Source organism: Vidua macroura, chromosome 1, assembly GCF_024509145.1.
Source record: "Vidua macroura isolate BioBank_ID:100142 chromosome 1, ASM2450914v1, whole genome shotgun sequence".
NCBI classification, from domain to species: domain Eukaryota; kingdom Metazoa; phylum Chordata; class Aves; order Passeriformes; family Viduidae; genus Vidua; species Vidua macroura.
The window spans coordinates 65,738,857-65,765,900 of NC_071571.1; the positions used below are offsets into that span (position 1 = coordinate 65,738,857).

General features: G+C 41.5%; 2 protein-coding genes across 2 annotated transcripts in view; one reads left to right on the plus strand and one right to left on the minus strand.

Moving 5' to 3' along the window:
• Positions 1 to 885: 885 nt before the first annotated feature.
• On the plus strand, positions 886 to 10,139 carry FAM8A1 (family with sequence similarity 8 member A1). The gene is made up of 5 exons (XM_053981357.1): positions 886 to 1,399; positions 5,773 to 5,893; positions 8,166 to 8,289; positions 8,511 to 8,650; positions 8,968 to 10,139. The coding sequence occupies exons 1-5, from the start codon at positions 919 to 921 to the stop codon at positions 9,110 to 9,112; spliced, it is 1,011 nt and encodes a 336-aa protein (XP_053837332.1). The 5' UTR covers positions 886 to 918; the 3' UTR covers positions 9,113 to 10,139.
• Positions 10,140 to 12,260: 2,121 nt separating this feature from the next.
• The window catches only part of NUP153 (nucleoporin 153), a 44,553-nt gene continuing 29,769 nt past the window's right edge, over positions 12,261 to 27,044 (minus strand). The window contains exons 12-22 of the mRNA XM_053974264.1: positions 25,308 to 25,445; positions 24,833 to 24,925; positions 24,512 to 24,602; positions 24,103 to 24,219; positions 21,900 to 22,514; positions 20,267 to 20,461; positions 18,922 to 19,764; positions 17,984 to 18,343; positions 16,115 to 16,387; positions 13,887 to 14,046; positions 12,261 to 13,425 (exon numbers count right to left, since the gene is read on the minus strand). Of these exons, the coding sequence (XP_053830239.1) occupies positions 13,341 to 13,425; positions 13,887 to 14,046; positions 16,115 to 16,387; positions 17,984 to 18,343; positions 18,922 to 19,764; positions 20,267 to 20,461; positions 21,900 to 22,514; positions 24,103 to 24,219; positions 24,512 to 24,602; positions 24,833 to 24,925; positions 25,308 to 25,445 (2,970 nt within the window). The 3' untranslated portion in view covers positions 12,261 to 13,340. The remainder of the gene's footprint in view (positions 13,426 to 13,886; positions 14,047 to 16,114; positions 16,388 to 17,983; positions 18,344 to 18,921; positions 19,765 to 20,266; positions 20,462 to 21,899; positions 22,515 to 24,102; positions 24,220 to 24,511; positions 24,603 to 24,832; positions 24,926 to 25,307; positions 25,446 to 27,044) is intronic.

Here is a 27,044-nt window from a genome sequence, read left to right on the forward strand (position 1 = left end):
GTTAACACCTCTGTTCAGACAGAACTCTTGGTCTGGTTGAGATGCTTAACAGAACACAGAAACCTTAAAGACTAAAAGTTAGTTAGAAGAACTGTGTTTAAACTTGCTGCTGGCTCTTTGTTCAGCATTTGAGGGGATCAAGTTCAGCATTTGAGGGGATCCCTGCGGCTGAGGGAGCTGAGGGTGTTTAGCGTGGAGGAGGTTCAGGGGTGACCTTACCACTCTCCCTGAAAGGAGGCTGTAGCCGAGTGGGGGTCGGCCTCTGCTCCGGAGAGTTTCAGGTTGGACATTAGGAAGAATTTCTTCGCAGAATTGGTGATTAGACATTGGAATGAGCCGCCCAGGGAGGTGGTGGGGTCACCATGCCTGGAGGTGTTTAAGGAAAGCCTGGAGGTGGCACTCAGTGCCCAGGTCTAGTTGACACGGTGATAGTCAATCGATTACAGAGGTCTTTTCCAACCTAAATGACTCTGTGCATTGTGTGGGGTTTGTTTTGGGGGTTTTTGTTTGTTGGTTTTGGTTTTGTTTGTGGGGGCTTGTTTTTGTTTTGGGTGGGTTTTTGTTTGGGTTTTTTTTTTCTTTTTTTCAGAGGACGAACATGGCATGTGATAGGGGAAAAGGTGAAAAGGGGGAGATAGAGGGGAAAAAATCCCCACAAGATTAGTACAGGAAAATAAAACCGCAGAACTTGCACACCGCGAGAAGCTCGGTAGCCGCTTCGTTCGCACGTCAGGGGCAGCCGCCTCTGCCTCAGCGCTCGGCGATACCATCTCGTGGCGGGGGCGGGGGGAAGCCTGTTTCTCTCCTGGCGCAGGGCTCTCCTCGTCAGGCTCTTTCCCCCCCCACTCAGCCCTGATAAGTGGGAGAGGCGAGGCGCATCCCCGACGCACGCGCGGTGAACGCTCAGTGGCCGCCGCGATGGAGGAGGTGGCAGAGCGCGGCCGGGCCGGCGCTGGGGCGGCGGCGATGGCGGAGGGAGGCAGCGCCGCCGGAGAGGAGGCGGCCAACGCCGCGTCCTCGCCACCGCCGCGCTCCCCTCCGGAGGGCGGCGGGACGAAGCCACTGAGCGCGGCGGAGTACGCGCGGCGCGTACACCAGTGGCTGTGGGACTCGTACTGCGGGTACCTGGGCTGGCAGGGCTGCCCACCCGCCTTCCTCGCCGCCGCCGCCGCGCAGCCGCCCCCGCCCGCCGCCGCCGCCTACTACAGCCCCTTCTACCTCTTCGCTCCGCCACCAGCGCACACGCCCTCCGCCGGGACGGGGCCCCGCGCCCCCGCCGCTGCCACCCCAGCCTGGCCGGGAGCGGCGGGCGCGGTGTCCCCCCTGCCCAGGGCGGCCTCCGGCAGCGCCGCCAGCACCAGCGGCAGCGGCGCCTCCAGGGACACGGGGCGGCCGGCGGGTGAGTGGGGACCGGGGCTGGGCCGCTGGGCCTGGGGAGGAAGAGGAGCCTGATGAGAGCCGCAGCTCCGGGAAGCGGGATCTGGAGAGGGAAACCGGGAGTGTGCGACGTTGGGAGTCGCTGCGCTTCCGTTGGCTGCGGCCCCGGGCATGTGGCCGTGCCTTGTGACACAGGGTGACAGCCCTAATACCGAGGTTGTAAATCCAGAACCTGATGCATAAGCAGGTTTGGGGAGACTGACTTGCATATACAGCTTACAGCTTCAGAGCTTGTAAAGATGTTTTCGTGCGTAGAAAGTAGTTGATTTTTTTTTTCCAGTGGAATTTATTCTTCTGGTTACAGGCTTGTAGTGCATCTAGCTTTATAAGCAGCCCGTTTGGGTTATGAAATCTAAACTAACTTCGCCTGTTTTAGTGAGCTCTTGGTACTCAAATCATTTTGTCGAATCGAAGCAGAGAAGTGAAAACATGCTGACATTGAACAAGCTTAAGTAGTGGGACCCGAGATAAACAAGTGTCTGTTGCAGCTGTAAACATTGAAGGCAGTGCACGGCAGGCCTTCTGTTTATATTTTTCAGGAATAAAGCAAACTCACTCTGATCACATGAGAGGTAAAACCTGGAGCAGCAACAGCTCCTCACAAGTCGAGGAGTGCCTAGGTCACATTCCTTGAATGTTCGTATCACTGTGAGCAATGGTAGGAAACTGGAGGAGAGCACTGCTGACGGACTTTGGAAAAAAGCCAGAGCTCGTTTCTCTCTGCGGGACAAAGTACGACATTGGCGATCTGTGACATTATTTATAAGCTTAGTGGCCATATGTGTGTGGAAGATGTTTTTTGTCCCTTTTTTCCTTATTTTCAAGGGAAGGGAGCCTAGCCTCTGCTAGGCTTATTTCTTATGATTTTAGGCAGATGTTTTTTAAACATGGTTAGGAGACAAAATAGTATTTTCTGTAATTATGCCCTGATTCTGTTATAGCTTGGTTATGAGCTGATATTATCAGTCGTTAAAGGGAGGGTTGGACAAAGGCTAGGCTGAAAAGATCCAGGAATTTTACCTGGTTTATCAGGAGCTAATTCCATATGTTAAAAGTTATTTAGGGCATGAATAACATTTCATGCTGCTGAACATGGTTATTCTGAATATTGCATACTATTGCAACATTTGGCCTTCTTGGGGGACTAGGTATGTGAAGCAGTGATACAATACAGTTATAAACAAAGACTCTTGCGCTGATGCTTTGGCTTCAGATTGCAGATGGATATATCTGGAACAGCTAAAGTGATTATGGCTCTTTCTTCCCTGCTGTAGATTATTGCCCACACAGCAGCGAGGCGAGGCAGGGCAGGTCATGTATCTGTCCCTGTGCCAATGCAGTTTACAGCCTGTGTGCTTATGTAAGCTGAAATAAGTGACAGCTTATGTTAATGTTGCAGATTTCAAACTGGGATGTCAAAAAGTGGGATTGTTAACTGCCTCTGCCACTTCAGTCTGCCTGCAGGTGTGTGTCAGAGCAGCAAAATTTAACAGTACCCTGGGCAGTGGCAGGCTCTTCGTGGACAGTCACCATGATTTAAGACACTTCCTTGCCTGGTCCCTCCCTGCCTTACTGCAGGAGATTACTGCTCATCTGCTGGGAACAGTAGGGCAAAAGGTGCATCCAGGCCCCAGCTGCATTGGGACCGACTGGCCCCTCTTAAGCACTATGTGGATGCAATATCCTAGACATTGAACTAGATGGACATTGCATTTGGCTGTCCTTGCTGAATAAATAGTAACCCTTGGCAGAAGAGTGGATTTCTGATATGACGAACAGCTTGAATCACTGCAATGTAAATCTGCCAGAGTCTAAGGGTTGCCAAGGTTTCTCAATGTGATGGAGTTAACCATAATTTGAATACTTATTTTCCTAGCCCCATGTAGCTTCTTCTTTAGGCAGTCATTTAATTTAATTTATTCAATGGTTAATAAATCAGTCTCTGCCACCAACTTCAACAAATGTGCTGCTTTTGACAGAGCAAATGAAAGCTGTCACCTGGTGCTGTGTGCTCAAGCCAGGACTGGGAGACTGGCTATGTTCCCTCCTGCCTTAGTTGAAGAATCTCTAATTAGAATTTAACAGATAACTTGGACAGGCTTTGACAATGCCAGTGGAATCCATTTTAGTATTATACATGTCGTGGTTTGACACTGGCCCAACGCCAGGCACCCAGAAGAGTTGCTCGCTCACCCTCCCCTGCCACGGCTGGGTAAAGGAGGGGAAAAAAAAAAAACATTAACAAAGGCTTCTTGAGTGAGATAAGGACCAGGCTCAACTTTAGTTTCAAAGTGAAATTTATTACTAACAGAATCAGAGAAGGATAATGAGAAGTAAAATAAGCCTGTAAAACACCATTTCACCTCCAGCCCCTCCCTGCTTCCCACCGACAGTGCAGGGAGACAGGGTGTGGAGGTTTTGGTCAGTTCGTCACCAAGATTTTCTTCTTCCACTGCTCTGGAAGAGGAGTCCTTCCCCTGTGAGACTGGGGACAGTTCTCTGTGAACTTCTCCAGCGTGGATCCACTCTCATGAGCAGCAGCCCTGCCAAAACTGCTGCAATGTGAACTCCCCCCACAGGCAGACAGTCCTCCCAAAACTGCTGCAAGGTGGGTCTCACTTTCCACGGGGTGCAGTCCTCCAAGGACAGGCTGCTCTAGCCTGGAAGCAGGGACCCCCTCTCTCCACTGGGTCTCTCACTGGATCACAGCCTCCTCCAGACATCCACCCATTCCAGCATGGGCACTTCCCCAACGGGTTGTGGGTGGATCTCTGTATCCCCTGTGGATCCCCATGGGCTGCAGGGGTACAGCTGCTTCACCATGGTCTCACCACAGCCTGCAGGGGAATCTCTGCTCCTGTGCCTTGGAGCACCTCCTCCCCTCCTTTTGCCCTGACTTTGGTGCTGCAATGTTGCATATTCTGCCTCATATATTCTCCTCTCCCCCTCTAAGTAGAAGCAAAACCCATTTGTTTTGATTATCTTCTTAAATATGTTGTCACAGAGGTGTTACCAGCCTGCCTCAGTGGCCCACTTTTGGCCAGAAGCATGCCCATCTTTAGAGCAATCATTGGCTCTGTCAGACATGGTGGGAAGCTTAAGCAGCTTCTCGCAGGAGCCATCTTTGTGCCCCCCCACTACCTAAAACCAGGCTACTTGATACTATGGATGCAGAGCGATCAGTGCAACAGGTATGAAATGAAGCTGTATAAACCCAGGTATGTTAAATAAGAGCTGGATCTTACTGATTTCTGCCTGATTCTTCTTACCCTATTTAAAAGTGCTGTGGGCTTTTGGCTTGGCTCTCAGAGCTCACGGGGCCATGGCTGGCAGCATCAGTCTCAGCAGCTGAACTGGGGAGGCTTATTCTAAATGAAATTTGATTATGATTTTTGAGACTAGAGAGTGGTGTGATTTTCTTTCCTCTTTTGTCCTTACTCTGTGTGGGGATAAGTGTTCTCAGAAACAGTAACAAAACCAGTCCCTGTTTCCACAGGTTCCATCTGGTAGTAGAAGGGCATTTCTAAGTGAAGTTTTGATGTGAGTCATTGCATGTTTCATGTGTGAGTCCTGTTTGTCCTTTGGAAAATAGAGGAGTAGCTGGGTCCAGATGAAATTATTTTGCAACACTATTTCTTGGAAACTTTCTAAGACACTCTTTAATATTTTCTCTGCTTAAATCACCTGAGCAACAAAAGCTTGTGACTTCTTACTTCGTGCCCATTTGCAGGTGGCCAATTGAATAGGAGAATGTGTTATGTTTTCTGGCTGGAGGTAAAGCAGTATGTTGTGTTTTATTATAAGTAGTTTGTAGAAATCTTTATGTCAAGTGTGACTGATATTTTCATCCATTCCTGTTTGTATTTGAGTGGAGATAAAATAGGCTGTGTTTTACTCTGAGGACTGGTACTTGGTATACACAGAAGCCTTGGTGCTGAGGGATAAATAAGTTATGGTAGGTCTGATTTTCTTTTTAATCTGATCTCTCAGATTTACATAAATCTGTTCTCTATGAGATTATTCTAAACAAAAGAACATGAAAACTGATGCATTTTCAATGTACTTCAGTTCTTTAGCAGGGTATGATTTTGCCTGTGATCCTAATGATGAGAGACTCCGTTCTGAAACAGTTAAAGTTCTTCAAGAAGCTTTGTCTAATTCAACTTAATTCAGATTATTTTTTATGCATACATTTTTAGAAGTTTTCTCAACATGTGAGCAGAGCTCTTGATTATGTTCTTTTAGAGAGGTTAATGTGGGTTGTGCTTTAGATGTTAGTGTTAACTTTGTGTTAGTGCAGTAACATCTGGGTAATGTGAACTATTTCTGTTGCAGGTCGGGAGTTCCTTATCCCTTCACTGGCACACAGGTTCATAGCAGAGATGGTGGATTTTTTTATTCTGTTCTTTATAAAGGCAACCATCATTTTAAGTATTATGCACCTCAGTGGAATAAAGTAAGTTGAACAATTTAAAGCTTTCTTACAAACAGCTTTAAGCTTTTCATGCTCTTTGAGGTATCAGGTTGTATTTATGGTATGTTTTTGCATATGATATCATTAAATAAATGACTGCAGTTGAGGAAAAGCCACCACTAGGCTAACTTCATTGTAAATACATTCTGATTTTGGGTCAGCTGATGGAAACACAGAATTTGTACTGGTCTGTAGGCTCACAAACTCCCTACTAAGGAAAGATTAGACTTGCAGATTTATGGACGGGGGGGGGGAATAGCAAGATTACTAAAAAGTTCTTTTTAATTTTCAAAGAAAAAATGTTGACAAACTTATTAAACAGCCTTTAAAATGTACTAGATATGGCTGGGATTAAGTTAATTTTCTGTATAACATCTTCTGAGATGCTGTATTTTAGCTAAATAATGCTAAACAATGCTAACCCTCACCAAAAAAAAAAAAAAAATCTGATCAAGCAGATCAGATATGTATGTACTTTGAAAATACAGCCTGGTTGCTAGGAATGCTGCCACACTGCAGACTTCACTGGGTGTAAATTGGGTTTCTTAAAGAGTGCAAGTAAGCAATGTGTGTGTCAACCACACATTAGACTGAAAGATTAGTCATTTCACATTTTTGTACACAGATGTAGTAATTTACCTCAAACACTTCCCTTTTTAACTGCTTATTTAACTGTAGATATCTTACTCCTTAACTCACTTATTCTGCTTTGGGTTAGTGTAATCAAATATTTCAGTCTGATTAAGAGATGAGATCTTGGTGTAGTCGATAATTCCACTACTGTACAAACACATTTTGGAATGCAGGCTTTCTGCTCAAGAACCATCCAAACGTTGCCTGACTGTAAAGTGATAACAGATATACAGATAACACCTTCCAGACACCTTCACCTGCAGCTTGAAAGGGGTGTGGAAGAGGATGAGACCCAAAACAATAAATATGTCAGTGTAAATGATAGCTGGGTTCTGTTCAGAGAAGCAGCAATTAAAATGCCAAACGCTCATTTCTGTTGAGTGGCCAGATCCCACCTCCTGTAATTTGACAGCTTGTGTTTCCATTTTGCCTTTAGTAGGTGGAGAATGATACAAAGTGAAGTACTGGAAAGATAGGGAACAACTATATATATATTGCTGTTGTAAAGTAATGAAAGAGTAATTTACAGCATGTTCAATATGAATAGTTTTGTGAGACAGTTGCTTACAGGGAAGGTCAGAGAAATGTTCCGGGGGGGGGGGGGGGGGGGTTCTGCTTGAGAGGCATGGTGTGCTTGGGGTTAGGCTGAATTGTCACGGAAAACATAGGTCCTCACAGGCTCAAGACGGACACTTCAGGCCAAAGCTGTATTGAAGGGAAATACTATACTGTTGAAGGTTGTGCTACACTGTTTTTTTAATTCCTGGGTTGTTTTGGGTTTTTTTCAGTCCTTAAGCCTGAATAAAAAGGAGGGCAAGTAGCACAAATAGTAGATGGACTGTTTCAAAGTGGTACTGCACAGTTCTATGTGAGCCTTAATTAGATGCATGAGTGAAAAATTCTTGCCTTAGTGTGTTGCAAGTATATCCATTCCAGGTATCAGATAAGAATGTTACATGTGTGGAGTTTATCTTATGAAAATATACCATTAACACCAAATAGATGCTTCGCATAGATCTGTTACGCTAAAAACCATAAGGTTTCAATTGCTTTGTTTGAATCCTCCTATTGCGTACCAAGGTGCCTCCAGATGAGTATGGTGAGCTGTAAAGAATGAGAATGAGGAGCCCTGGTGAGAACCCTGATCATGCAGAGGAGGATGTAGGGCTCCCCTGATTCCTTAGGGAGACTGCCAACTTCTCCCTTGCATTCGTAAAGAGTGCCCTTTTCTTCTTCCTTGAGTGTTTGTGTACGAAGATACTTGGAGACTTGGATGCCTTCCATTTATATCAAGTTAGATGATTATGTGCAGAATCACTTTACCTCCCAAGAAGTGTGAGAATTTTCAGAACAATTCTGCAGCTTACTACCCAGGGACACCATTGTGCAAAAGTGGTAATAAAGAATAGTCTTTTCTTAATGAAAAAGACCAAACAAACTAGGCAGTAACTCATAATGAAACTGAGTGTTCTGAATTTTAATGGTTTGTTTAGTATCGGAGAGGGCAAGGAGCTTTTGTTATCTTATAATACCAGAATGGAGGGAGTGAATTCTGGTATTAAAGGGGTAACACTGGTATTGGGAGAAGGATGGTTTTAAAGTTCAGTTTTATTTTGTACAGGGACATCTCTAAATTTGCCATGCATTACATCATAGAAGAAATAGATGAAGATACATCCATGGAAGATTTGCAGAAAATGATGATAGTAGCACTCATCTACAGGTTATTAGTCTGCTTTTATGAGGTAACTACTCATAAACATTAACTCCTGTAATTAATAGTTGTGAGTTGTTGAAGAAACGGTTTTAAAAAATAATGTTATCACTGGTCAATAAAGTAAATCCTCTTAACAGTATTTTGGATTATGTTGAAGCTTATGACATTCATATAGTTCTATTCACCAAGTTTGGCAGACCTGTCAACAACACGGTGGCATGTGGAATTAAAATAACCTTTCTTTTATAGATAATCTGTATTTGGGGAGCAGGTGGAGCAACCCCAGGGAAATTCTTGCTTGGACTGCGAGTTGTGACGTGTGAAACTTCCGTACTTATTGCACCCAGCCGTGTGTTAGTCATTCCATCTTCTAACGTCAGTATGACAACGTAAGTGCTCCTGGCTCAGTCTCGTTGCGTTCAGGTTAGCAGTGTTGAGAGAGTGTGATTTGGAAGGAAATTCACTGTTGCTTTGTTGTTGACCTTTGCAACAATTAGACTGCAACAGCTATTGTCAGATTCTGTGATCTAAGAATAAAATGGTAATTATTCAGCCACATGGGAGTCTTTTTCAGGGTAGGCGGTTAAATCGCCTCTAGAGCTTGACTTCTGTGCTGTACAAAACTTGGGCACTAAACTTGGAGGTTAATTACTAATGTAAGCAGAAAAGTGAAAGTAAGGCACTGAATGTTCTATTCTGATTTCAGGTCCACAGTACGAGCTTTGATCAAGAATTTTTCTATTGCATCATTTTTTCCTGCGTTCATTACACTGCTGTTTTTCCAGCATAACAGAACAGCCTATGATATTGTAGCAGGAACTATTGTGGTCAGAAGAAATGGAGTCAGATGATACCAAAAAATGAGATTTCCGGACTGGTTCTCAACATCCCCTCCAAATCCCAGTGAATAAAGACCTACCCCAGAACTGAAATTGAGGTGTCTGTTGGAACCTTTTGCCCTAATTAAATAGGAACTGATTCAGAAGCTAAAGAAAATGTATGGTTCCTGTATGATGCCAGCAACTACCTTCGAAGTATTGGAGTTTTCATAGACGCCAAAGAAGTTTGGGAGAGAAAATACAAATTAAATCCAGGAGTATTAACCTCTGACTAATGAGACAAAACCTGTCTGCTTTAACTGCAAAAAGGAGCTGTTCTGTTTGTCAGTCTGTGGAAAGCAAATCCCTGGGAATAAGCCACCTTAAAAGAAATGCTGCTCCTACAGTTTTGGATGTTGGCAGATAACTAGAAAATGAAGTTCTTTTACAGACAGTTGCCCGTCGAAGAATAAGAGGGAAGAAACCTGCAGTATTAGACAGCAAGGCAAATGATGTTAATTAAATTGCCATGTATGTAGAGAGATCAGCAGTGGTTATCAGTGTCTTTTATTATTGCTTCTCAGATCATATTTCCTCACCTTTTAAGTATTTTCTCACAACATTGATGTGAAAAAATTTTTTGCATGATTATCTCAAGCACTGTCACTTACTTCACTTGTCCAAGCTAATGAAGAAGTGAAACAATAGCTGCTTTTTCCTCTGAGAAGGGTGTGTTACACTGCAGTGTTAGTGATCTGGTGTGTGTAAATAATTCTGGAGCCATCAACAGTACATACCATGCTAATGAAAGGTATTTTTGCTTCTGTTTGGAGTGAAAGCACTCGTCTATTCCTTGCATATAATGCAAAGCAGAAATGAATGTGTTTCAGGAGCATGCAGAAAACATTAACTGAAATGCGTTATGGATGTAAATCTGCAGAAGTACAAATACTGGTTATTTTCACTTTATCATTCTGGTTATTTTCACTTTATCATTCTAATTGTTTGTATATTCAGAATAACTTAAATACCAAATAAAGAAACCCAGTATTTTGCATGACTATATTGCTTTGATGATTCATTTATTCTCATGTTATTAGTATCTCAGGAAATTAATGTAAGCAGTATTAATGTTTTACTGAACTCTAAGTTGGAGTCTGGAACTCTTCAGTCACAGTTTTTGTACATTCGTCTCTTAGGCTTAACATGCCACTCAGTGGCTGAAGTTCTCACCCTGCCTTCAGTTTTGCACAGTGACTTGGTTGACAGTAGAAATGTTTGGTTATTGCTCTTGTCTCCAGGTGTAATAACTTAATCAGTAACATGTTCATATGCTGCAATATTTTCATTGGACAAGTTGTGTTCTTCTGTGTATGACTGTATTGTGCATGCATTTCAATTTTGATTTGGAATGATTCAGGACTAGATCCCATGTTTATAGTTGCAGAACGACGTTTTGCCATCCATTACTTATCCAGAATGATGTCATTAACTTTTTAGATAACTATTTTAAAATATTTATTTTTGAAGTAAAGGAAAAAAAGTTGCCTTGGCTAGAACACTGTTTTTAGAGCCCTTGCTTAATCACATTTTTTAAATACTGGCAGGGGTGGTGATCCTACTACTTACATGGACAGCCTCTTCCAATACTTGGCAGTTCTTTCCATTAATTTTTTTCCCTAACATCCACTCTAAACCTCCTGTCACCAACTTGAATCCATTTTCTTGTCCTACCACTTCCTACCTGGGATGAGAGACCAACCTCCCCCCCACCCCCTTTCAGGCAGTAGTAGAGAGTAAGGTCACCCCTAAGCCTCCTTTTCTCCAGGCTAAACACCCCCAATTCCCTCAGCTGCTCCTGACAGGACTTGTGCTCTATTCTTTCAAAGACTTAAGCACTGAGGTCAGGCATGGCAATCAGTCTGATGAAAGCTAAAGCTATCAGAACCAACTTAAAAAGTCCTTTCTAGGGTAAGTTTTGCCTATTCACAACAAGAACTTTTATTGTCTTTACTGTAGCAATGACCTAAAAACTAGGATTCAAAAGGAGGGGGATGAGGGAGGAAGGGAAAAGCAACACTGTTGGCTAAAACTTTATTACTACCAATTCAGGTATAAGGGAAGGTATCTCTTACCCTGTAGAAAAATACCACCCTTACCACAGCAGGTAAAGAAAACCATTGTAATGCAAGAACACAGAGCCTGTCCATGGAAAAAAGTATACACTGTGCTGCTGGCCAGCTTTTAGGTTGTCTCTTATGCAAGCTGCGTCCCAGATGTGGCTTGTTTCTGCTTGAAGGACAAGTGCTTGGCAGGTGCTTTAGGACTAAGGGGGAGAAAGTGGAAATCTGTGGCATTTTTCACATGTGGATAGCTGGAAACGGGTAATTGCATATAATCCTTTCATGGCTACTGTGGCATGATCTGACTGCCTGAATAGCAGTGTGAGAGTGTGTGTAGTTCAAAAGTCAAGTTGCTGAGCATTTTCTGTTTCTAGAAACAGTGACTGGGGCCCTATGCCTGAAAAGTGCAGTTGGCCTTTGCCCTCTTAGTCATGTCCAGCTTGTGCTTGAAGGGCATCTCACCTCATACCAGCAACACCTGCAAGAGTGGGGAGCAGTGCTGGAATGCATGTCTGAAGTGCCAGCCAAGGCCCCAGGAGTGCCTCTGAAGACATTTACACCATTGACAGTGATGCAGGTCTCTGCCCTTCTAGCTGAGGGAAGAATTCATGTCTGAGTCAGAGACAGAGTGCTGTGACTTGGTTCAAATTCAGCTGTGGGTCCCCAGATGAACAAGCATTTCCTCTGATTTTACTAGAATAATGTCTGTTCTCCAAGAAGTTCCTGTAACTGCTATAGAAGAGGCCCCCCCACCCCCTATTACTCATTTCCAGTCTTCAGTTAGAACAGTGGTGAATGTTTAAAGACATTAGGTTGGGTTTCTTTAATAGCACTACAAAAAAATTAACTGCAGTCAGCTGACACATTGATAAGCTCATCCAAGCTTCAGCCTACAATAAAACTCTCCTTCCTAACAGGAGACTTCTAAATTTAATATCCTCTAAAATCTATGCAAAAAAAGCAGAGGTTGAAGAAAGCATGAGAATTGCTGAGGTTGAGGGAACCACCTCATGCAGTTACAGCTGGAGATGCCTTTACAGGGAGTTAAAATTGCCAGGTAATATTTCGCAGTTTTTATTGATGGCATTTATCCCATGGTTTAACATGTTAATTATACTGTAATAAACATGGCTTTAATATTAAACTTTTCCTTATTATCCAAAGTCACCACAGTCCATTTCAGTAAATATAAAAATATATACTTAATACTTTGTACAATACTGGTTTTTGGTCCAAACAAAAATGGATCAGAAAAGCCAATAAACTTACTTTAAGAATTCCCAATTTTAAAGATTTTCTAAATGGATTTAGGCAACTTTGAATAATGGGATTTACATAAAATCTGAGACAATACTAAACAAAAATGGCTGTAACACGCAAAATTAAAATTTCAATTTCACAGATTTGTTATGCCAAAAAAGTACATAGAGAAACAAAATTGTATTTACACATTTCATAATAAAATAACAAGGCGAGACAGGTGATAAAGGGCTGTAAGAATGAAAATATAGAAATAGCATATAATTATTAAATGAAGAACTACAGATCTAACAAGTCCTTAGCATGGATCATCCTTTAATCGGTCTTCCCCTATCAGAAAATTTTAGTGCACAATACACCCAAACTCACTCACTTCACACATACACCAGCACAAACTCAGCATAGAAATCATTCATTATCGACATTCTCTACTCTATACAGCATCCCTCGCTGATATAATTACAATTTCGAGGCGTCAGTAAACGCGGATGAGCGCACGTAGTGGTGCGGATGAAGAGGTATCAACAAGCCATTCACTGTGCAGGCTCTACTCAGGGCTACAGCCAGACCATGCCAAGTCAGTGAAAGAAGTAACTTGAGACTTTTGCTTGAGAACAGCCTTGTTGCCAACTTTACTTGCTACCAAAAAAACGTAACGGGGAGAGGGGAGGAAAGGACAGGAAAGCTAAGTTTTATATTCCTTTAGGCAGATCTGACTTCCGACAAGCCAGCATGAGGTACAATCCCAGTAACTGAACAATTCAGGGTAGTAGCTGAACACTTCAGGATAGTAGCTGAACAATTCAGTCAGGGTAGAAGCTGAACAATTCAGGATAGTAGCTGCTTCCAATGTTTTTGATGCTTTACCGATCAGGCGTTTACTTTCTACGTCTAATTGCAGTCTTTATCTTCCGACCAGCAACTGAAGGTCCAGAGGCAGAGAAAACATTTTTCCCATTAGTCCTATTAAAAGAAATTAGTAGTTCAGAGTTTAGGACAGTGTAGCTGAAAATTCAGTAGCAGCACTGAGTAGATATTCCAGAACAACTGTTTCATAGTCTTGTCTCACTAGTTACCAGCTGGCAACAAGCAGCAAATGACGAACAGGAGGAAGAGAGTTCCAGAAACCAATTAAATCTCTCTTATTCAGAAGGTAAGCAGCAGCATAATGGCTGGATACAGGTTCTACCTTTCAAGAACAAGACAATCTCACATGTGTTGATGTGTGACATTCCTGACAGCTAGGCTCCTTTACAGATAGCGGTGCTTAGTTAGCCAGTGAGGCTAATAAAAGGAAGGATGCCAAATTTAGTTTCAAACTCCAAGGTTCATCTGAACACCTCATGATTTAACAGCAGTAGAGGCTGAACACTGTCCACTGATATTACCCAAAGCTCAAGGGAAATTCTGATACGGTCTCTTACCCCACTGTAAATGTTGGAGGCTGGCTGAACGAAAATCCTGAAGTGCCAGAAGGTGGTGCAGGAGCTGCTGATGCAGGAGGATTTGCACCAAAAGTGAATACTCCTGGGTTATTTGGAAAGCTGAAATTAGTAGTATTACTTCCAAACTGGAATACAGAACCTGGGAAGATGGGGTGGAAGCAGAAACAAGTAAGAAAGCTGAAATTTGAGTTCATCCTTTCCAGCAAAATCCTCATGTTCTTCCCCATTATCTTTAAAGATTATTCCTTTTACAGGTTGCTCAAGATGCCAAAGTGGGGGGGTTGCATCAGAAATGTCAGCTTACTACAGGAACAGTTTACTGAATTCACAGATCATGTAGGTTGGAATAGACTTTCAAGATCATTGAGTCCAACTCATGCCCTAACACCTCAACTAAACCATGGCACCGAGTGCCACATGAAATCTTTTTTTTAACATATCCAGGGATGGTGACTTCACCAGCTCCCCCGGCAGACCATTCCAGTACTTCATCAATCTTTCTCTAAAAAACTTTCTCCTAATATCCAACCTGTATTTCCCTTGATGCAGCCTGAAACTCTGTTCTCTTTCGTTCTGTCTTTCGTTGCTGCCTGGAGAAAGAGACCAACCCCACCTGACTACAACTGCCTTTCAGGGAGTTGTAGTCTGGTATAAGGTCTGAGACCTCTGAGTCTCCTTTTCTCCAGGCTAAACACCCCCAAGTTCCCTCAGTCATTCCTCACAGGGTTTGTGTTCCAAGCCCCTCACCAGCCTCGTTGCCCTCCTCTGGACGCGCTCAAGCATCTCAACATCCTTCCTAAACTGAGGGGCCCAGAACTGGACACAGCACTCAAGGTGTGGTCTTACCAGTGCTGAGTACAGGGGAAGGATGACCTCCCTGGTCCTGCTGGCCACACTATTCCTGATACAGGCCAGGATGCCACTGGCCTTCTTGGCCACCAGGGCACACTGCTGGCTCATGTTCAGCCGGCTGTCGACCAGAATCCCCAGGTCTCTTTCTGCCTGGGCACTGTCCAGCCACACCATCCCCAGCCTATAACATTGCAGGGGGTTATTGTGGCCAAAATGCAGGACTTAATTAAACTTCATCCCACTGGACTCTGCCATCCATTCATTCATAAAGATTGAGGAATTTTTAAAGTAATACTGCTGGCACGCTGATAATTAGCTGTTTGCTAGCTTCCGTGCCACCATGAAATTTATACCTGTGCATACTGAAGTTTATTAATCAAGTATTAAATCGTAAGTTTATATTCAGGTAAACTTTCCTGTGTTCATGCAATGATGGATCTGGGGACTTCCTTTCCTTTAATGTGCCAGCAGTACCTTGTGTGAAAAAACCCCAAACATTCAAATCATCAGAGTAAACTATTAAATAATACAGAAAATCCAGAGAGAACTTTACCTTTAAAATGCTATCTGATTAATGAAAGATCAACTGAGTAATGTTGTGCACTAATCTGCTTGTACTAATCTACGGATTAGTACAAAAATGTCAGCTACTTTTAATGGAGGCTATTTTATAAAACTTCTGAGAGGAAAAAAGGAGGCTTCTCCCTTTCAGTATTTGATGTGATATCAAATAGACATTCTGGCACTGTTTTTTTTATTTATTACTAGTATGGAACAGGTCTTTTTTAAGTTACAAGGTTCATTCTCTGCCCCTTTCCCATGGCATTTTATACTTCATTAGTATAAAATTAGTATTAAGATCTTTATCTTAACACAGTCTTAACCCATAAATGCTTTAAAAAAACCCCAAACAATTCTGACTGTATTTTATACAATAAAATGATTGATTCGATTATCAAATCAAAAAATAAAAATTTTGCACTGTGTCTGCTTGTTTTACACAATCTTACCAGTGATTACTCCGTGATTTTCAACAGTTCCTTTTAATCACTAGGTTTCTAAAGAAAATAAAGCTCAAAATTTAGTTGTAGAATTGCAACCTCCATGTCTGCTAACTCTCTTGTGGAGAAGGCATACTGTGAAGCTGGATACCTGTGGCACATTGTGTCGCCACAGTCAGGACTGGGACATAAATGACAACGCTATACCCATTATTTTTATGGAGGGCAATTCCTGTATTTAAATACACGCACAAGGCTGAAGTTGTCCTTCTCCACAGAATTCATGGTGCACTTCATGAAAAATACAATAAAATATATATAATCTTTAAATGGAAGAGGATGGTCAGCACTCACCAGCACTGGGGGTACCAGAGCCAAAAGCTGGCTGATGGGCTGCCTGCTGTCCGAAAACAGAGGGCTGAGTGCTGCTTGTCACCGAGCCGAAGGCAGATGGAGCAGGCTGAGAGCCAGCAGAAAACAACGTTGTCGACAGCGATCCAAAGCTTGGAGCGCTTTGCTGGCCGGAGCCTGGGCTTGGGCCAAATGCTGGTAACTGACTGGCGCCAAAGGCTGGGCCAGCAGCAGGCGCTGGAGGCCCAGAGCCAAACAGAAACGAAGACGATGACCCTTGGGGGACAGAGAGGTATGTCAGTATGGGCCCCTTCCCTCCCACCCTCAAGAATGAATCCAGAAAAAGCCTCAGGACTGGTAGCTGAATACTCATCTTCATTTCAAACTAATTGTGTGAATATATAAAACATACACTACCTCAGCCACAACAGGAATTGCATCTTTTCTTTTAAGCAACATGAGAAACACTGTGTTTATGAGAGAGTCAGACAAAATTAAATCTTAAACGCACTGGTTGCCTCCTCATGTTGTGCAGATAGATTCCTACAAACAGTGCGTTTTAATCTGCATTTACTAAAAGCTGTTTCCACCACACACATGGAATATTAATTCAAAGTGGATTTTTCAGACATGCAAAATAAAGCTCCTGATTTATTAGGACTAGGAGAACACGTATCTTTTCTTTTCAGCAACTTCACCCCTCCCTGTTTAAGTGTTTACCATTATCAACTTCTGGAGGCCATATCAACCTTGCAGTAATCTCAAAATCTTGGTTTAGCAGAGTAATTCTCTACCTGTCATCAACAAAGAACTAGCCCAATGGTTGAGCTGCATGGCCAGCAGAAATAATGAAACACACCTGAACAGTGACCCTGAAAGTACATGGCAGATCTGCTATGCCAAAGGAGCATTTTAAACAGCATTACTAATGCTCAAGCAACAGGAAATACCCTCTAATTGTACCATAACTTGGAATGGCTGACTTTCTTTCCAAGACGAGATACATGGTAAAACTTAGGTTTCTGAATTTGTGAAGATGTTTGAAATATGGTGTCACTTACTAACAAAATTACACCAAAAGTTACTGATTTGTAAGCAGTTGAAATTTATCTGTTGGTTGTTGTAATTTAGGACTGCTTTCTCTGTTTCTGATCCACAAAAAAAGTGTGCAAATTAAACTTTTGTGACTGACAAAGTTAAGCCATCTGGATCAAACCAGAGTAAGTCCCTTACAGATTCAATCTTATTTCCAACATCCTGCATGGCTCATAGGAATACAGATAATTTGGTGTATTTAGTCTTGAATCATGCATTTGTTCATGCAATTCAGGCAGTGGAGTAACAAACATAAAATATGAAGAAACTCTGCCTTACTGCTGTCTTCTCTAAATTCCTAAAAAATTAACATGCATTGGCCATGCTCCTTAGTAGAAACCAACCCTTAAGCAGCATTAATTGCATATTGAGGTACTCCATGTATAGATACTTGTGAGGGAAGGACTTGGCAAAGCTTGACATTATTTCCAGGAATTCAGAGTTTTAGGTATAGGAGCGTAAAAGCAGGAAAGTTGTAATTCCTTGACTTCTAAGTGTAAACACTGGACTAACAGTGACTGAAGAAAGAAATTATCATTCTCATGGTGAAAATCTCCTGAACAAACTCAAATCCAGTAAAGGTTTATCCTTTACATAAAACAACTGTGGTGCCACTTCATTCCTAAACTGTATTTCCCACGCTGAAGAAAAATGAGCCCAAATTAACATTGCTGAATATCAATCCTCAGTATTTTTCTCTACTTCTATGCATTTAGCCTGCACATTTTCCAAAGTAAAATATTCATGGAACGGTACCTCCAGCTATTTAAAACATACCTGTTGAATTTGATGTAGTTGTGGCTCCAAAAGTAAATCCTGAATTTGCTGCATTGGTACTGCTCTCTCCTGAACGAAAGAGAAACGGAGTAAGAGTTGAGCCGGTGCTGGAAGATGTGGTTGCTGTTTTGCTCTCTTGAGAGAAGCCAAATGACTGAGATGTTGCAGACTCTGCAGGATTGCCAAAAACAGAGCTGGTCACAGTGTTGCTGGGCTGTCCAAACACAAAGGGAGTGGGAACTGGCTGAGGGTTTGAGGAAGAGAGGGTGCTGCCAAACACGCTGCTGCTGTTGGCTGAAGTGGTGGGTACCACTGTGCTGGAGGAACTGGAGCTCAAGAAGCTGAAGGATGCTCCTTGATCTGAAAGGAAGAAACACAGTTACTACTAAGTCAGACAAATGGAGTTTAATAACCAAGAACTTTTCACACAGCAACCATCACTGAAAAACTTTAATCCTCCACTGCAAACTTTCAACAAATTAAAGGATACAAAACTGTGCAATATCTGTGAAGTGATTTTTTGCACCTTTATAGCAGTAGAGAAGCTGCAGCACAGCTTCAAGTAGATGGAAAGAAGATATTCCCTCTCTTCTTCCCTTTCACTATAAAAAACAACACTAGAATGAGGCCTCTATACTGCACCATATTACAGATTTTATCACCAACTGAGCTGCTACTACTGAGACAGTACAACTTCTGTGCTTACACAAGCAGGTTCCTTAAGGTGTGGCGATTTTTTTTTTTTTGGTCTAAACATAGTATTAAAACTCACTGAAATCTATAAAAAAATTGCCACATATTGCCTACACATCAACCACTAGAACTAAAGACAGGCTGCAGGTAGCATATCAATCCTGAAGATGCTGTCTAGTACAGCCTCAGAGGTATTATTTGATAGACACGAGCAGAGAAGTGAAGGCAAAAGATGTTCTGTTTACCGCAGGTACTGGTTGGTGCTCCAAAGGCAAAAGGTGCCTTTGCCTGCTCACTTTCCTTTTCCAATGGTTTACCAAAACTAAAATTGAATACAGGTTTTGCTGTGCTCTCCTCTTTGGTATGCTCAGCTGTCCCAGATGAAAAGATAGGCTGTGCCTTTAAGTCTTCATTGTCAGCTTTCTTTCCAAATGCTAATGGAGCAGCAGAAGTGACAGGGTCCTGCTTCTCTTCTGCCCTTCCCAAAACAAACTGTGAGGCTGGTGCAGACTCCACACTGCCAAAAGAGAAGCCTCCCTTTGTTGAAACAGTTTCATCCTTTTTCTCATCTGACTTCTTAAATGGCAAAGCAGGTGATGCTGCATCCTTTTCTGCCACTGTTCCAAAAGTGAAGCCACCGACTCCAGTTTTATTCTCATTAGTAGCTATGGAAGAAGTAGAACTTGTAGCAAAACCAAAACCTCCCAAAACTGGTTCCTCTTTCTTTTCCTGCTGCCCCAGACTTGTCGTTCCAAACTGAAATGTTGAAGGAGCCTGACTGCTTGTAGATGGAAGTCCAAAGGTAAAACTGTTACTTTTACTTTCTTTTTTGCTGTCTTCTGATTTAGAGTCTGAGGAAGAAACTCCAAATTTGAAGTTCTCTGAACTAGTAGGAAACTTAAATCCTCCAGTCACAGTGTTAGACGATGCAGATTCGGATGCAATGCCGAACTTAAAGCTACTTTGTTCTCCAAATTTAAAATTTCCTGTGCTACCTAATGTTTGAGAAGATTCAGAGGACGATGACGGGACACCAAATGTAAATGATGGCATTGCAGCATTTGTAGACACGGTAGTAGTACCAGAACCTGCAGAAATAAGCAACAATGTCAGGTTTGCAATATATGACATAATACATGCAGGCTTTAGATACATGGCTGAGATTCTAGCCTTGAGCTTTTTCCAGAGTCAAAACTGTTCTACAAAACACCCCCTCACACACACAGACAAGTAAGGAAACTCCACACTTCCTCTCTACACATATCTTTTTGCAATGGTGCTCTTCTGTGCAGCACTTGGCTTGGAAAGGCACACTGCTGAGCTCTCTGAAAGACCATGGTTTTAGTCTATAAACTCCAAATGAACAACACACATAAGGGCTTGAAACAAATGACTGTCACTGAAACAAGCTTTCCTCTAAAAAACCCAATCCTTTTCTGGAGAATGGGTGTGGAAACATACACACACAATCTTATTTAAGCAATATTCCTAAACAACAAATGGACAGTTTTGCCATACTCAAAGGAAAAATCACTGTACTTTAAAAAAAGTTGCAGAATGCACATCCTTTTTCTTCTCAGTAAGTATTACCTTTGAGCTCTGCTTTGGTGCCTGGCTTCGCATTTTCACAGGCTATGCATTTTGTGGCTTCTGCTTTGTTTTGGACCATGCAGACCTCACATTCCCAACTTCCTTCAGGCATCTTGAATTTGTCTAAATCCAGAAAACCTCCAGAAGAAGCAGAAAATGCACAAACACTGCTACTGGTCACAGGCACTGAACTCCCTGAGAAAGACGCAAGATAGTTAATCATCCTGCTAAAATCATACAGAAACCTTTTAAGAAATGCTCACTAAATTGCAAAGCACACAACTGTAACAGTAAAAAAAACATCAAGCTACACGTTGAGTAACTTGTGTCAAACACAGTCTGAGAATGTAAACAAAGGAAACACCTGGCTTCTTCTTTATAATCTATATATGAATTCAAGAACAAATTGAACCAGTGACATTTAAACAGCAACTGCAGTTCATAAAATACAGCAACACAGCTGATTTCGGATGTAAATTACAGGTGCTGTATTGAACTAGAACTACTAAAAGAACTCCTGGTGACACGAACTACCGGTAGTCAAAGTTAGCATCACTCGAGTTAATGATCACTGTCAAGTGATACAAGGGTGAGAATTTACTAGAATGATTCATCAGCGAGTCACAAGGACAGGACACATTCAAACTACATAGTAACAAAAGAAAAAAAAGGAACTGAAAGCTTCCAAACCCACAACTCTGTGTTCACCACACTAGCTATACTGCCTTCAACAGCAGCAAAAACCTACTGCTGCTGAGGTGCGAAATCCAACATTTGCCCTCTCACATTTCTCCCCTGTAAAGGAAAAGATGGCCCTTGATGCTGCACTCCAAGAGCAAACTTCAGCTCCACAAACGTCAAGAGAGAAGCAGACATCCCAAAGGCACAAAAGCACCACATAAATGCACTCTTCACCTACAATGAACCACTGAGGGTGGTATCCAAGAGAGAGACACAAGATAATTTCTCAAATTCAAAGCAGTAACGTTTCCTAGACAGGAATGGGTCTTCTTTTCCATAGCACATCCAGTGAATTTATGTCCTCCCATGTTACTTGCTTCACTTGCCCCCTTGACAAACATAACGTAACTTTGCAATTCTGAACATATGGTTCTGTTTTAGCACAAGACAACTAGCTAAAGACTACACTGACTTGGAATCTGGCTTCATAGCTCTGCTCAATTCCACACAAATGCTGACTGGAGACATTTTAAGCCATGTTGTGCAAATAGTCCTTCTACCTGTGTTTTGAAAGAGGAAAACAAAACCCCAACAAATCCTGTAGTTTTTAGCTTCTTGCAAGGAGTTCATTTTTCCCCAATGAAAATGAGTCAATTGGTTTTAAGTTAATCAAGGCATCCATTTTAGTCATCTTTCCTCACTAGCTGTAAAGCAGGGTATATTTGCTTCAGTTCAGCTCTGCACTAACATTTCACAATCAGTTCAACTCATGTGACAGGCTGGAATCTGGGTTGAGACCTCCAAACTGCCTGCAACCATTCCTGCAGAGAGCCACTAGTCCATCCTGTCTGGCATACAGAATGCTGCTCAAAATATTTTTTATACGCAACATATTTTATTCTCTAAAAAATGCACATAGACTGAGATTGAAACAGAGAAGAAAAGAACAAACCTGGTTTCTCAGACTGACAAGCTACACATTTGCTGTCTTCTGCCTTATTTTGTAGAAGGCACACTGAACAGTTCCAAGAGCCTTTTGGCTGTTTAAATTTGTCTCCAAACCCCAGAGTGACTGTTGTGCCAGTGCTGCTGGAGGTGGATGTCACTGTCACCGAGCTGTCCATGACCACTGGCATTGTGAGAGCAGGCATCACTCCTGTTCCAGGCTTTGGTGTCTCACATGCTATACATTTTGTAGCTTCAGGTTTGTTCTGGACCAGACAGGTATCACAATCCCATGTGTTGGGTGCTGGTTTAAATTTGTCTTCAAAGCCCAGCATGCCTGCTGTAGAGACTGTTGTCTTGGAGGAGACACACGGACTCACACTGATCGTCTGCTTCGTACTCTCAACAGCGGACACTTTAGGAGCTTCACATGTTACACATTTGCCATCTGTGGTTTTATTCTGCAGACATGGGTCATGTGTGTCAGACTGCCAAAACGAGGATGCTTGTTTAGAGGCGTCTTTACCTGCAGAAAAACTACTTATTGCAGGCCTTGTATAGACCACTGTGCTCGTAACAGGCTGTGCAGATGAACAGGAGGGTGATTTCCCAGACATAAAGCCTAGTTTGAAAAAAAGAAAAAGGAGAGGTCTTACTGATGAAGCTGTACCCTGGCTACATGGAAGTTATTTATATAACAGTATACAGCACAAATCTAAACCTAGTGTCAACAGTTACAACTATACATTCCGACTAACTGCAAGAGGAAGTCCATGGAAATCTTATTTAAAGGGATGAAATTTCATATGCTGAGCTGGGACACAACAGAACACTTATTTAAAGCTTGATTTAACTCTTCACTTCCAAGAAAGTTTTAAATACAAATCTCATTTGTATCTGCCACTACACTGGTAGATACAAGTATAAACAAACAGTACTGAAAGCTGATGATCTGTCACCAACTGGAAATAATCCAATTCCATTTTAATACACCATGCCCAATCAAATCAAAATTCTAAAGCTATTTCTGCCATAGTAGATGACTCACATTTACTTAGTAGCTGTACAGCAGTTGGTACTTGGAGCAGCAATCCACACAGTATTCCCCCACAAATACTGAGTAATAATTAAGCAGTAAAAATTAAGACAAACACACACTTTTTTTTTCTATAAATTTTGTTCAAAATGTACTGGGCACAGGCCAACTCTTTATTTAAAGGTGCAAACTTTTCAGAAAACACCAATATGGAAACAACTAATGAAAATGCTATAGCAATACATCTTAAATATCAGCACAGTTTAACTACAAAGCTGAAATAAAGAGTTTCTCTTTTTATTGTTATATTATTGCTGCTTTGGGATTGTTTTTTCATATTAGAAGTGGAATCTTCGAACAGTGTGGATTTAGAACCTGATTCTGTTAAACTGATTAAGAAAACTAATAACACGTCACCCACAGATCTTTCCCTAAACAAAACACACAGTGTATTTTCTCTCACTTAGCTCTTTCTAATATAAAAAGAGGCACTGCCTTTAAGTTGTACACAGATTTCACAATAAGAAGTCCTGCTGTATCTCAAAGCTTATGGGAAAGATCAAGTTCAATTAAGTCCTTTTTCCTAAAACAAAAAATATCATCTACACACACTTTACTCATCTACACTTTTTACTCAAAAGTTGAAAACAATCACAATGACTTGGAAACCTTTCTTTTTTAAGTGAGACAGCCCACTGCTAATTAACTTTACATCTGAACCCCTAGTAAGTGTCAACATTTAAGGTCAAAAGATATGCGACTTCTAAAACACCTTTAGGAATGAAATTATCTTTACCATTCTTAATTTCTGGAGATGGTGAAGGTCTGAGAGGAATGTTTGTAATACAAACACTGTAAACAAAACACTGATTCTTTGACTAATTCTTTTTATACTTAAGTTTAAATTACAACCTAACATGTAAAGGAGAAGCAATGCATCCGGTTTGGAGCTGCAGTTTTCTTGTCAGCAATGAAAGCCCCTTATAACAGAAGGGGGCATGAAGCATAACAGATGTAGCATTTAAGTAGGTATTTATTGCTGACACTGCCTTAACCGTGACAAATTGTCTGGGGGTTTTTTTGGTTGCTGTTGTGCTGGGTTTTTTAAAATCAATGCAGCTATATGCAAGTGTATTCTCTGCAAAATATTTTTTAAAGGAGTTCATTATCTCACCGGGGCTTTTTAGAATGTCTAACACACTTCCTTGCTTTAAGAACTTAGCAGGTTTGCAGAACCCATCATCATCTTCTTCTTCCTTCTTATTGCTGGTGCTGTTTACAGTGGCACTACCTTTAAAAATAAAACAAAACCCACCTTTTACCAAGAAATCCACTTAGAATACATTCATGTTTGCTAGAAACAAGAATTTCCATGTTTCATTCTTCTTAAATTAAATAAGAATCTTCAAAATTTAAACTTATTTACAAGAGTTTATAGTTATAATCTGATTAAAAGCAGACCTGTCACTGAAAACACACTTTGCCTGGAATTTGTAACAAGCTTAGAAATGACAGATTAACTATTTAATATACAAAAAAAGAGAATTAGCACTCTATGTTTGAAATGCTAAAATTTTTGTTACCTGGACTAAGGATGGATGTCACCGGTGTATCAGTGGATCCAGAAATCTCTGATGACTTTACAACAGGAACACTAAATGTAAACTTAATTTGCTATAAAAAAAAAAGAGGGTTTTTTTTAGATTCTAAGGAATTTTAATCAAGTTTCACACACAAATAATAATCTGAAACCCAGTCTTCAAACTTTTGGCGGGTGGTGGGTGAAAAATTAAAAATCAGAAATCTATCTATTTGTTTACCCCCTTACCAGGGCCAATTCTGCTTTATTGTTCCACCGTATTCTACTAAAGCCTTGAGAAAACATTGGGATTTCTTTTACTTACAGACAAGGGAGGTAGCACTTCCACCTCAGTAGATTTCACAATTGGAGATGAAAATACAAACGTAGGACTGCCAACATTACTTGCTGGTTGTACCTGTATTTTCAAAAGAATTAAAGTTTGTATCTAAGAGAAAAACATCCAAATGAAACAACAGCAGCTACCTGAATTCACTATCCAACAGATATTCTGCAGTGAAGTTGGGAAATCTGATGATTGATATTTCTGATCCACAGCTAAGACTGGATCAGAAAAGAGAAAGCTTGCAAGTGAGCGTATAAGAGTGTATAGATAGAAGAAGCCATATCAAAATATGTCATCCTCCCCATCCCCCAATCTGAATAAAACCCTGCTTAATTCAACACGTTATAAACTCAGGTTGGTTAGTTTCATGAGCACCACAGAAAAAGTTAACATTCAGCAAGGAGGATGTATACTCACCCTGAAAAAGTATTCACAGTATACAGCAAAGATTTACCTTGTTCATTACTGCTTTTGAAACAATGCTGGGTGATGAGGAGACAGCACTACTGGTAGGGAAACTGAAGTTGAACTTCGGCAGCGATGCAGTACTGATGGGAAGGGGTACTTCAGGTAGCGCTTCTTGCTCCATGTCCTAGGTACAAATTTTAATTTTTGTTAGTTTAATTTTTTCTTTAAAGAAGCTGCAAAATCTTCCACTTTCTTTAGAAAAGTTTTAGATTTTAATCTTTCTCTTTCTTTAAAACGTTGTACATTGTGGTAACACACAGCTACACAAAAGGTCAAAAAGCTTTGTGAATCTGAAGTTGGAGTTTCATTTCTGTATTTTTCTGTATATTCATCCCTCCCCCTGAAGCTATTCCCATTGGACTTGACCTGTGATGTATTCAGACTGGACACTGTCTTTATTGGTTTTACCTTATCACCTATATACTCTCTATAAAAGCTGTAACCCAACCCCCACCCAGGGTCACTTGTCCCTGTGGCGTTCGAGCAATACAACTTTCTTTGAACTGCACACAGGTGTCCTCTCTGGTCTCTTTGTCTCGGTCCTAGTAGCGTTCTTAGAACAGTGCATCCTGTATTGCACGACCCAACTGCTACCTGGATTCTCGGCAGAGACCCAGGAGCAGCAGCGTGTGTTGCCTAGCAACCCCCCCCCCCCCAGCAAACCGCTGGTCAGCACCTGGGAAGAACGGAAGCCAGGTGGGGACAAAAAAGGCGACAGTACATTTTAGTTTTTCTTTTTCACAAGACCTACTACCAGCCTACCCTGTCCTCCCATTAGTTTCTTAACAAAGTTAAATGTAATCTATAGACAAAGCAGGTTTTCAAAAGGAATCCTAATCTCCTACATAAGTCTGCCACTTTTTTTTTTTAATGGCAGGCCAGTTTCTATGCGATACTACATACATTACCTGTCCAGTAAGCGTACTGAAAGTAAACTCAAAATTGTTACCTGAGCAGAAGAGAGAGGGGCGCAGATAAGATTTATTTTTGGTTTTGTCCCTTAGTTAATCAAGATCTAGAAAGACATAACCATTCTAGGATTCTATTATTCCCTTATTTCTTTAATTAAGAGCACAACGTCATGGCAAGTAAGAAAGTGCTCCTCTTGCAAAATTAGGTAGGACAGCTGACTAAGTGTCTGAAGTCACTTGAACTGGTTGAACTGGGAAAAACATAGTATTTTAAGAAGGATGTGTGTTCCTTTAAGTACCAAAACCCCCAAACCAAACCAAAGCACAGAAAGTCAAAAATGAAATCCTGATGAGCAATATACAGGATCATACTCTGGTAAATCTTGTCAGTATCATGTATCAGGATGTAAATTTAAAATTCAGAAATCAGTGTACCTTAAAAACTTCTGCTCTTACCCTTGTCTTTTAAACCCTTTGATTGCCAAGATTAGATTGGTTAGAGTTTAAATGGGAATAGCCAATCTCTTCAGGATCTGGACAGTAGTACCAATGTCTACTCAGAAGTAGACATGCACAGAAGCAGAGATGCACATTGCTACTACAGACCTTTAATGTACCCCACAGATTACATACTTCGGAGATCTGATCTGAAGAGTCTATCACACCTTGATATTGAGACCATTTCTGTTACATTCTCCAGTATTTCCTACTTCTTTATTTTTCATCAGCCAGAAGACCAAGTTAACCTCTTTAGACTTAAGATCCAGTAGTAGGCAGCTTATGTAACACTCAGGCAGGAAAATAATCCTTGG